At 36.6% G+C, this 12704-nt stretch overlaps 1 protein-coding gene across 2 annotated transcripts in view; it reads right to left on the minus strand.

Annotated features, from left to right (window-relative positions):
- The window catches only part of PCSK5 (proprotein convertase subtilisin/kexin type 5), a 255418-nt gene that overhangs the window by 225616 nt on the left and 17098 nt on the right, over positions 1–12704 (minus strand). For both annotated transcript variants that reach the window (XM_068667577.1, XM_068667578.1), the window contains exon 2: positions 2690–2794. In XM_068667577.1, coding sequence (XP_068523678.1) covers positions 2690–2794 — 105 coding nt within the window. The remainder of the gene's footprint in view (positions 1–2689; positions 2795–12704) is intronic.

Genomic DNA, 12704 nt, shown 5'->3' on the forward strand with positions numbered 1-12704 from the left:
TTTCTCATCTATACTGTCTGTTTAACTTCTATGTACCATTGCTATGTGCAAAGTGTTTTAGCTATCACATTTCATTGGAACTGTAATCTCTTCAGTGATAGAAAAGCTCCATTGGATTTTCTTCATGTTTGTATTGACATAAGGTGACTTACATGTCACTTACAAGTGATATGTGACTTACATGGTGAGGTTGCAATTATATTTTGCATTTTCTTCACCTTGTGTACTTTCATTTCAGCACTGTGGCAAAACCAGGGGTGCACCACAACTTTTAATTCCCGTTTTAATTCATGAACCTTTTCAAGTATGAACTGACTCCGTCCATCTTCCCCCTTCTGTTTTGCTCCCATTGATTCACACACCACCAAAATAACTTTGCTGAGCAAATTCGACTGAGCTAAAAAGGCTCTCATTTCATGGTATGGTGCTTTCACTGATCCATGCCAAAAGCTAACCTGAAGCATCACATCAGTTAGAGAGACTCAGCTCTGATTCCACAACCTTCTTTCATGTCTTTTGTTTTGCTAACAACTCATAAGAAACAACTATGCAACTATAACCAAGACTAGAAAAGATATTGTGGAGAAAGCTCTCTTTCAAATTTTCTACATGACAATCTATGTTTTGGACATTAAAGCCACACTTGGGCATCTCTTCTTAAAACTATTTGATCCATTTCTCCTCTAGGCAAGGATGTGGATGAAAACAGGCAAAGTCATGTTACACTGCATATTCTTTATCTTTCCATCTAAATAGAGGTTAGTATTTGTCTAATGTTGAGACAATTGTCATAATGTGCTATACACTAATCAGTTTATGCTCCCTGTTGGACTTATTCATGTAATTTATAGTGGTGTCATGAAGGTTTTATAGGAAAAAAAAAAAAAAGATCAAGCCAAAGATCATTAAAGTGATTCATTAATTGAAATCCACAAAAGCAGTTTTTTACACTACCGATATGTCTTTCCTATTACAGTCACGCAGTGCAATCAAACATTATTCACACAAGTAGTTTAGAAATACCAGATTTCAAAATGGTTCTTTCATTACATAATGGTAACTTATGTAAGGAATTTCTCCTCAATAAAAATTCCAACATTTAAAATTTTATAAAGCAGGAAATTAGTGATCCACACCTGAAGCAAGCACAGATCAAGTAATTGTGTGTACATGTTACACAGAGACGATTTTAAGCATTAACCAAACTACCATTAAATGATTTTGAAAGTACACGAACCTTAGTGTTCCCTTGTTCACGAACACACATGCCATCTAATCTGCTGCAAATATTGGCATTAGATACAGTGATGCTCATAAATATAATAACATAAATACTGGCGTTTTAACATTCTCAAAGCCATGTGACATGCCTTTCGTAAGGTTAAGCCTTTTGTTTTTAAAAGGTCCAGCTTATACAATACAATTGAATTTCCAGCCTGTTTTAATAATCATGAAATATTATAAACACACAAGCTGGACTTTATACTACAAATACATGTTTGTATTTTGACATGTCTAAATCTGCACAAGAATTCCCAAACCCAGATTCTGTGAAGCCATCACAAGATGAATCACAAACACTTTTACCAGAACACAATATTACACAAAAGAAGCTTTCTCTTCTCTTTAACATATAGAATCATTACCAGTGTTGAGTACCTTGCACAGCCCTCACTAGAGCGTCTCAATATTTCAGTGATATTTAATAATGATGCAGAAATTGGGCAGTGAGACTCCTGTACCAGCAGCAGCACAGAATACTGTATATAGGAAAAGACCTAAATGGTATAACATGAAAGGCACTAGAAAATCAATTATTGCCCTGATTTTCTGCTGTGCTCTGCCATACAGCCTCTCACAGTTCAGGGCATAGTAATCAAGGCCAGCTGCCAACAGTGCAGAAGTGGTATTTGGAAGCTGGGTAATATAAAAAAGTTCATGGTGGTATGTGCATATGAACTTGAATATTTGCATGTAAACTACTGCACCTCTATGCGCGTAGGAAACAGAGTAAGCTGATGCAAATGCAAACACTTTTCCTTATTACTCTTGCAGAATGACCTACTGCAAGCACAGCCCCTGTTGTCTGAATGGTGCGTCTCTGCACTTGTGGGAACAGATATGAGTACAGTAGTCAAACTGCTTTTTCTTTTACTTTTACTATTTTTTAAATAGATTAAATAGATCTTAAAATTAAGATCAAGGGGAACTGGTAAAAAGTATACAGAAAATAATATTCTTATTTTAATCTCTCACAAACTCTTAAATCTAGAAAAAGACCAGGAAAACCAACAAACAATCTAACAAAAAAAAAAAAAAAGAGAGAAACTTTCCTCTAAACATTGATACCATCCTATATTGCTCATCTTCATTTCAAAACCTGGATGATTTACAGAAGATTTGCAGACATTAATGTTACACATGGTTTTGTAGAGAAGCACAGCATGGTGATTAGTACATTAACAAAACTCCAAGAATAATATTGGACCTTATGCTCCAAGAATAGCATATAACTTAATAGCTTGGTATTGTCTCCGCCTCATTTTAATGGGAAGCAGAACCTTAGTGAACAGATAGTGTGTCAGTTCTTGTAATGCTATATGCCATTCAGGTAAACACCTCATGGTATGATATTTCATATAAAAAATGCAAAGGCTTTTGCCTCAGACACTTAGATGGATTTTCTTACCTTTGGTTCCATTGAAATGAAGCTGTGGGTACCTCTACTTGAGAGAACTGACCTTTTAATTGTTTTACTATGGTAGAAGTGGTAGTAATCCTTCAGTGTTCCAATCTGTAAGGGGAGGAAAAAAAAATGAGAGGGAAATTTAATTTATGGAAAGCAGTTCTCTGTTTTTCATTTTAAAGGTCTATAAATTATGCAATTTCCTGCTGTGCTGAAATGTTACTTGAACCCAGTGATCATCTTTCAAAAGAAGGACATATGATATGAAATGGATGGAGTGTCCTTGAGGCAGTAACTGCATAACCAAAGATTATAATTGAGCTGCTTAGTCTGTCTGTATCTACCTTTTTAATGTTTAATTTATATGCAGTACTTTAAGTAATTCTGTATCAATCTATATCCAAACTGTCTTCAAGTGGCAAGTATAAAAATCATCAAATGACTATATGGTTATTAAAAAGCATTCCATCTAGTTTGCTTAAGGAAATGTACTGTAAAATGCACTAGATTTGGTTATTTATATAATTAACTTATAAAAAGGACGTTCACAGCATCAAACTATACAACAGGAATAGACTTCTCTTTCTGCCAAAGATGGGCAAGAAAGAAGTAGAAAAAATTGGAAACATTAACCTCACACAGAGTAACGACTAATTTAAAATATAAAATCAAATCATGCAAAGTGCAAATTTCACAACAGCAAAATAAAATTTCTACTTACTCATCCCATCACTACACAGTAGCAATGTGAAACTAAACACAGATATGCTACCCAATTTGATAAAGAAACTTTCCCTTCTAGTCTCACTAACCTAAAAAAATTCATAACATGAAACTCCAGTTTCACACACCTATAAACAAACATTCAGCCTCCTTGTATTGAGGGTCAACATCTCACCAAGTCATATGAAATTTGACCTTCTGTTGCACTGTAAATCTTGTAAGACATTCAATAATTTAGCTAAGTGTCCCTTAATGTTGAGTAAAAAAAGGGAAAACTGAGCTTACTGTTATTTTAAGATGAAAATCAAAGTGACATCAGAAAATAGGCTCGGTTTTACAAATAAATCTCAATGAGATCACCAAAGAGGGTGGAGGAACAATGAAAAACTGTAATCTCAAAGATCCTGTATTATGAATTTTCATCTATGAATATATATGAAGGAAACTTGAGTGTTTAACATTAAAGGGTCAAAGAGAATGGGAAACAAGCCACTGAAGAACTCCAAGAATATGCTTTTAGAATATTAGAAAACAAAAATGTTGAGAAAATATCGGCATACACTAAGAAATATTCATAGAAATTTTTTGTTCTCATGGAGCAGTTCTATATTCCATCTTGAAGACATAAGTGACATGGGGAATGAGGGAGAACTTTTTTGTGAAAAAAAACAACCATCTGTAATTCAAAATAATTCACCTAATTGGGAAAACTGCACCAGTGTCAAAGATATTCATCTCAGTCTGTTGAGTGTGTCCATCAATGTCTCCCTTTCAGAAAGAGTGACTTATGTTTAGTTTAAGCCCAACATCAAAACATTCAGTTATACGAAGTTGGTTTATCATAAATTGAATAGGAATTTGACTAAGGTATAGTCAATTAGTTTGAATAAGGTATATTAGCACTGCCATAGTAATCTCCATGCTGCCTTCTGTTTGAAAGGTGATTCAAGCAGAAGTGGTGTGATTCTGTCCCATGGAAGAACCTGATCTCATATCTGCCCATGCATGTCTGTGAATAACCCCCCTTTAAACATATAGGGAACAGTCTTTTGATGGATATCTCAAAGAGCTGTGAGGTCCTGGGGGTGCTGAGACTACCCAACACATGGTCCTCTGTGGGCTGAAATGTGTTGCCAAAATAAGTGGCAGAGATGGTTCTTTGCCCAAAGACTACCATACTCTTTTGGTGCATAGGAGCAACACCACCCAAAGTCACAGAAAGCAAAGGCAGGGACTGGGAGAATGAGAAATTACCCACTGTAGAATATAAGGTTCAAGACCATCTAAGGAACCTAAAGGTGCACAAGTCCATGGGACTCAATGAGATGCATCCACAAGCCCCAAGTGAACAGGCAGATGAAGTTGCTAAGCCACCGTCCATCATATTTGAGAAGTCAAGGCTGTCCAGCAACATTCCAGTGAAGTTGCCACTGACTGGAAGAAGGGAAATATAACCATCATTTTTAAAAGGGTAAAAAAAATAAGACTCAGGGACCACAAGCCAGTCAGTTTCACCTTTGTGCTTGGCAAGATTATGGAGCAGATCCTTCTGGAAACTATGCAAAGACACATGGAAAATAAGGAGGTGATTGGTGACAGCCAATTGTTTCAATAGGGAAAATAATTCCTGACAAATCTGGTGGCCATCTACGATGAGGTTACAGCATTGGTGGATAAGGGAAGAGCAACTGATGTCATTTATCTGGATTTGTACAAAGCATTTGACGCTGTCCCCCATGATATCCTTATCTCTAAATTGGAGAAACATGGATTTGATAGATGGTGGCAGTGGGTAAGGAGTTGGCTGGATGGTCACACTCAAAGAGTTGCAGTGGCCACTCAATGTCCAAATGGAAGTCAGTGACAAATGAAATTTCTCAGGTGTTGGTATTGTGATCAACACTTTTGTCAGTGACACAGTCAGTGGGACTGAGTGTACCTCAACAAGTTTTCTGATGACACCAAGCTGTGTGGTGCGGTCAACATGCTGGAGGGAAGGGATGCCATCCAGAGGGACCTAGACAGGCTTGATAGGTGTGAACTTCATTATGTTCTAAATGCAAGGTCCGGCATAAGGGTAAGGGCAATCCCAAGCACAAATATAGGCTGGGTGAAGAACAGATTGAAAAGGAGAAGAACTTGGGGGTATTGGTGGATGAGAAGCTCAACATGAGATGGCAATGTGCACTTGCAGCCTACAAAGCAAACTGTATCCCGGGCTTCATCAAAAGAAGCATGTCTAGCAGGTCAAGGGATGTGATTCTCCCCCTCTATTCTGCTCTCGTGAGACCCCACCTGGAATGCTGCCTTCAGTTTTGAGGCCCCCAACATAAGAAGGACACGGACCTGTTGGTGCAAGTCCAGAGGAGGGTTATGAGGATGATCAGAGGGCTGAAGCACTTCTCCTATGAAGACAGGCTGAGGAAGTTGGTAGTGTTCAGCTTGGAGAAGAGAACACTTCAGGGTGACCTTACAGCAGCCTTCCAATACCCAAAGGGAGGCTACACGAAAACTGGAGAGTGACCTTATACTTTTTAGAAGGGCATGTAGCAGTAGGACAAAGGGTAATAACTTTAAACTAAAACAGGGTAGATTTATATTAGATATAATGAAGAAATTCTTTGTTATGAGGGTAATGAAGCACGGGAACAGGATGCCCAGAGAAATTTTGGGTGCCCCATTCCCGGAAGCATACAAGGTCAGGCTGGATGGGGCTCTTAACAGCCTGCTCTAGTGGTAGGTGTGAGAAATAAAGTACTATCTTTGCAGTGGAAAAATTCACTAACTTTGTATATTTAAAAGTGACTGCGCAGGCATAACAGTGGGGAGTGTGTTAAGCAGATAAGGGGAAGGTTCCCCTGTCCCAAAATAAGAAGGATAGCTAAGAAAAACAAAACAAGCAGCATGAAATCAGTAAAAACAAAAAAAAAAAAATCACAGGCTCTCTAGTCACAAAAGAAGAAGAAAAAAAAAAGAAAAAATTAAAAATTAAAGGTTGGTCAAATAAAATTGTACTTATATGGCATAGTAACGAGTGTTGAGTAGTTTGTGAACCTGTAGTACTCAGCCAATGAAGAAATAGGAGGAATCAAGTGTTGGGTAATAGGGAATATAAGGTTATGATATACTTGTGCTGTGAATTCCTGCTTGAAGGATGCACACCGTTGAATTGCGAATAAAAATGCTACTTCACTGAGATCCTCACCTGAGCCTGTTACTGGCTACAGATTGTTTCTCACAAAGGTGTCCCTGCTTTTAACGAGATGTTCTTTAAGGTCCTTTCCAATCCAAACCATTCTATGATATAGCTTGAGTTAGATCGAAAATCAGTTTCTGTGCTGATGTTAGCCCAAAAGGAAAATAAGGACATTAGTGTATACGGCTGTATCACTTGTAACTATATTAACTAGAGTTTATTTTCAGTTGAACAGCCTGTAGGACAATGAATGTCATAACAAAGGTTATGGACCTTTTAAGGACCTTGTCACCACCAGGAATCATGGACCTACTACTGTGTGCACACAATAGTATGTGTATCTGTGTGCAAGAACGTGCATTATTGAAAAGATACAGCTCAAGTAGGTAATTCAGGTAATTGTATTTTACTCCTACATAGCACTGCCTAAACAGAAACTTATATTTTAGGGATTTTTATTTAATTATTTATTTTTGTGCTACACAAATCTCGACATCACCCAGTTCTCTATGGTTTGTCTTGTATAAGTTTGGAGATCTTATTTATTTATTTAAGGGCAAACCATAGCTGACACCTTTGAGGGCATCCACAACAGCAGAATTAGGAGATGGCCAGATTGGACTCCTGGAGGTCATACAGTTTAGCAGCACTAGTGTCCTGGTTAAACCATAACAACTAGCCACAACAGAAGAGACTAGAGTGATCTGCTTGCTCTACATTCTAACCAAAGAGGGAAAGCCTGAAGCTTTCTATTGTCTGATGGCTGTACTGCCTCAGAGACCTTGTACTCAGGAGACAGAAGAAGCCTGTAGAATTACGTGTGGTAATTGTAATGTCATGCCTTCGAGGTGTGGCCAGTTTTCATATAATAGCACTTAATAAATAATAATTATTATTAGTAGTAGTAATAATAATAATTATTATTAAAAATAGTGAGATCTACAGCTTTAGTTCATAACTGTCAATAAAATAAAGGAATCCCTAACTTTTTAAATGGAATTTAATTCATATGCACTAACTGCCAGTGCCTCTCACAGTAAGGTAACACCAGTGTTATTAAAAATTTTATTGCCCTCTTTTCCCTTAATGGGAATTTACTTAGACCTTCCAAATCCTTGGACTACTTGGAGAATAGTTAAACTATGGAAATATAGCACAATAAAATTTATCATTATGGATGTTCTTGTTAAATTGTTTTGTTTTGTTTTGTTTTGTTTTTTTTTTATAATTTAACTACCAGGTCTTAGAGGCACCCTCAGAGGAAAAGCAATGCAAAGACAGAAACACCAGACTGCACAGCTAACCACCTTAGAGACTGATGGCAATTTAGCTGTTTTATCCTTGGGAAATCTTTGTAATCTCCTTTTTGACCTGGGAGACCAGATCTCTTTAAAATGAGATGGAGAAACATTCCTGAGGAATTGCCTGGTGAAAAGCAAGGAGAATGGGTGGCAGTAGCCAGGGAGACCCACTCTTTTTGGAAGTAAGCTTCATCACTGAAAACTTCAAATGGATATATACATAAATTTTAAAAGTACTATGCTACACTTATTCAAGAATAAAATAATTCACAGAAATTACAATCCTACAATATAATACTAGAATCCCAGAAAACTAAAGCATCCACATATACAGATTAATTTCATATTTATTAGGCCTGGTTTTCTTTTTAAAGTTGAGAAAATGGATACATTGAAACAAGAGATAAACTTTGTCCTTGGATTATATTTGTTCCATATGCAATTTCATATTTTAAGGCAGTATTAAAATAATCTAGGACATAATTACTGAATGAATTCATCTAAGTTCACATATGAGTGTCCTCACAAACTCTATGAGGAAATATAAATGCTAAAGTTACCAGTTAAGTATACCTTAAGGATGTATTTATAATCTCTAAACTGACAGATAAGATTAAGCTCTCTGAAACTTCTATGCATTAGAGCATGAGCAGGGAAGTTCTTCAAGTTAATGGAAAGGAGCACAAGAAATACCTTTCCAACAGTTTCTTATCTAGTGAAATAATACACTGATTTTTATTTATTTGGTTTTGTTTTTGAAGAGAAGAATTACCTGGATGTCTGGGCTCAGACTATATTTCTCCCAGGATTACTATCATCATCTCATTTTGAAAAAAATACCTCAACTCTGCTTCAATTTTAAAACATTTAAAATGTCACAATACAAAGAGGAAAGGATGTTTTGCAGCAAAACATCCTTTGTTTTCGGGTCCAGAGAAGGGCGACGAAGCTGGTGAGGGGCCTGGAGAACAAGTCCTACGAGGAGCGGCTGAAGGAGCTGGGCTTGTTCAGCCTGGAGAAGAGGAGGCTCAGGGGCGACCTTATTGCTCTTTACAGATACCTTAAAGGAGGCTGTAGTGAGGTGGGGGTTGGCCTGTTCTCCCACGTGCCTGGTGACAGGACGAGGGGGAATGGGCTAAAGTTGCGCCAGGGGAGTTTTAGGTTGGATGTTAGGAAGAATTTCTTTACTGAAAGGGTTGTTAGACATTGGAACAGGCTGCCCAGGGAAGTGGTGGAGTCACCATCCCTGGAAGTCTTCAAAAGACGTTTAGATGTAGAGCTTAGGGATATGGTTTAGTGGGGACTGTTAGCGTTAGGTCAGAGGTTGGACTCGATGATCTTGAGGTCTCTTCCAACCTAGAAATTCTGTGATTCTGTGAAAAATGAACACATTTCAGTCCAAGAAGGTTGAAACAAAATGCATTGGTATCATAGCTTTTGTCCCTGTTTCACATGCCAGTGAAACCAACTGAGTATTACAAAGCATTTTAACAGAACCAAATATTGACACAGCTTGCAATACAGCTTATGCTCCTTTGATGCACATCATGCTATAACGGATATGGAGGAGCTGTGGTCACAGCCCTAAATTCTGACCCCTCTCGGCCCACCTTTATCCACAGGTGAAAACAGGTTCAATGCTACTACAGAAAACTGTTGTTTCTTTTCCTTCTTTTTTCCTTATAGACTTAGGATATATTTCATAGACAGGGTTCTATTCTAAGCATTTAGAGGCAAGAAGGCCCTGCAAATGCTGTTAGTCTTCATGGCCCTATGCAAATTAAAGCACCCATATCTTGAAAAAGCATGTTCATCCAAAGCCTGGCAGTGAAATTGTATACTGTTTTTTGTTGTTGTTGCCACTTGTTTTCCTGTAAAATACTGCACTAGTGACCACATTTTCCTAATATCCATCTCTCTTGCCCAAAATCTCACCGTTGAGACAGCATTCCACCGAGCTAATGCTGGAGGAGCAACCACCATGAGAGTGGCTGCAGAGCTGCTGTTTTGTCTGGCCTGTAGACTGACATGGGGGTTCTCTATCTCTCATATTTAACCTCTAATCAAAAGTAGTGTGTTTGTTTTGGTTTGTTTGTTTGTTTTTCTTTGTTTCATTGTCAACAAAATAGGGAATTTCACTTACTTATATATCATTCATAAGAAATAATAGCAAGGTTTATCCACATACGGCACACCACAGTGAGGTACAACGCTCTCTCTCTTTCAATTCTGGACAATTTGGGGCTCCCGCATAGATCAGAACATAAAACATTTTAGAGACAGAAAAGGCTCTCAGGACATTACTCGGCCTAAAACCTCAAATTCCAGTTTGTTTCTATCCAAATATTTAAGCTGTCTGCTAGTTCCCTATTGGGCTGGTATCATACACTACCCTGCATGAGTTAAAACAGATTCTTTAATAACAGTAAAAAACAAGCAGAAACCACTAGCACTGGTCTTGTCTTGAGCTGCAGTAGCAAGCAAGGTAATACTACTTTGAAGACAAGGCTAAAGGATGGAAATAATGATGTTGAGTCTCTATATTACGAGAAATATATACATTACAAGAATATCTACTGGGTGTGGGGAAAAAGTGCACTTTCGGTGTTCCCAAACTTGGCTATCTGAAAGAGTTCGAGCAAGGTGACGTTGGTATGAACACACATCACCTCAGACTACAGACCCAGACTACACTGAAAGCATGAACTCCAGCTATGCTCAAACACACAAATAACCCAGTTCTCAGTTCTATTTTAAGCCCAATTAGCTAATATAAATTCAACAGCCCAAGTTGTGCAAACAGCTCTCGAGGTAGAGTGCTCGAGGTAATCATAACCTAACTTGACAGTTCATATCTCTGCTCCTCTTATGTTCCTTTCCTCTCAGGTTTACTGCAAGGGGACCTGCTGCATCTGCAGAGTGCTGCTGTTTCTGAGCAGTGACACCCTGAACAAGCTGGGCTTGACCTGACTCATCAGGTCTCCTCCATGGAAATTCAGATACAATGAAACAATAAACACCATCACCTCAATAAAAATGCTATACTGTAACCAACAGCTCTTGCTTAGCTTCTTAAATCTAGGAAGTCTCTGGAAGACAGAAGAGTTCAGCCGGAAAAAAAGGAGAAACCCTCCTGGACCACTGGCATATGGAAAACAAACAAAACCTCAACACAGACAGATAAATTAAGCCACATACCTGTTGTAATAGAAACATCACATTTTCCATATAAATAAATCAGGTTATATCTCTTCACATTCTAGGAATGTGCCAAGACTTTACCCTTGAAAATTCCTCTTCTTTTCAGACAAGGAAAAAAATTCATAACCTTACTGAATTAATATATGTCACTCCTGACTTCTTTTGTATTTTTCCTTTGTGTTTCAGCTATTTGGGCACTTACCTTGAACTCAAAAAGTACCATTTGGATTTTTAAACGGTGATGTCAAAAAGGAATAACAGAGTCATTAAAATAAAGTAGCTCTACATAATGTTCTCTCAGATAAGAATGCTACTGCTGTTGCCTACATCCTGTTGAATTTTACTTTAAAATTAATGCAGCACACTAAATCTTTTACTGGAAAATAAATAAATAAATAAATAAATAAATAATAACTTCTATTGTATTTAAACTTTTATCGTGCTTTGCTAATAGGATAAAAAATCCTGAAGTGAATTTTAATTTCTAATACTGAGTTTTTTCTAAGTCACTTTGCAAATTTTAATGTGAATTTGAATCATTATGCATATGTTAGGAAGCTTTAAAATTCTCAGATTAAAAAGAACATAAAACATATCAATTTGCAGCGGAAATTCTTTACATAAGTTCGTATATTCCACTGTGGACTACTGCTACAAAAATATTCTTTTTAGTAGATTTTCTTGTCAAGGCTTTTGGTTGGGTTCCAGAATATAATCTAAATATAAAGTCTTAAGTATCAATTCTAAACAACAAGTAAAATTTAATTCAAATTAGAATTTACATTTAAATGTAAACTATATGTTCCTAGTTAGATTCTCCAAAATATTTTAGAATTTCAATGTTCTATTTTTTTAAATAGAGAGATGTCCTGCTGTAAATATATTTTAACATATACTTCACAAAATAAAGCAAAATAATTTTCCTCTACAACCAGTAATTGATTCATAACTTCTATGAAATTCAGGTACATTGCACAAAGCTTCCTAGACCATACTTTCAGCATACAGGTTACTTTCCATATCTGTGTTTTAAAATAACTTTTGTCAAATGAAATTCTGCTTTTGGCAACTGCAGTACTTAATGATTTTTTGGTAACCTTATTTAGTATTTGGAATTAATTGGAGAAAAAAAAAAAAAAAAAAAGAAAAAAACACTAAAAAACAAATACCAGCATAAAATATTTTGTTTAATTAAAAAATAAATGTTTTAGAATGTAACACAGCTAAATTGTAGTACAACTTTATTTGCAAGAATGGGAAAACTTTGATTTATAGAGAGGTTATAGGTCTCAGAAGTATTGTGAACCATAAAGTAAGTTCACATATTAAAAAGATATTAATTAGAACTGTATGACAGCTTTATGTTAATACACACTTAATCACACTAAGAATAATTGATTTAATCTACGCTGCTAAACAGGATGAACAAATCTTCCAAAGAGGATTGTGGTAGCATTTTTGGATTATATATTCATTCACATCCTGTAAATTTGGGAATCTCTCCTGTGAAAGGGGAGGTAGGTTACCTGTTTGTATTTAAAAATAAAACTGTATACACATTTGATCGTATTTAATTACAAACAAGGCTACTACTAAG

The sequence above is a fragment of the Anas acuta genome, chromosome Z (genome assembly GCF_963932015.1).
Source record: "Anas acuta chromosome Z, bAnaAcu1.1, whole genome shotgun sequence".
NCBI classification, from domain to species: domain Eukaryota; kingdom Metazoa; phylum Chordata; class Aves; order Anseriformes; family Anatidae; genus Anas; species Anas acuta.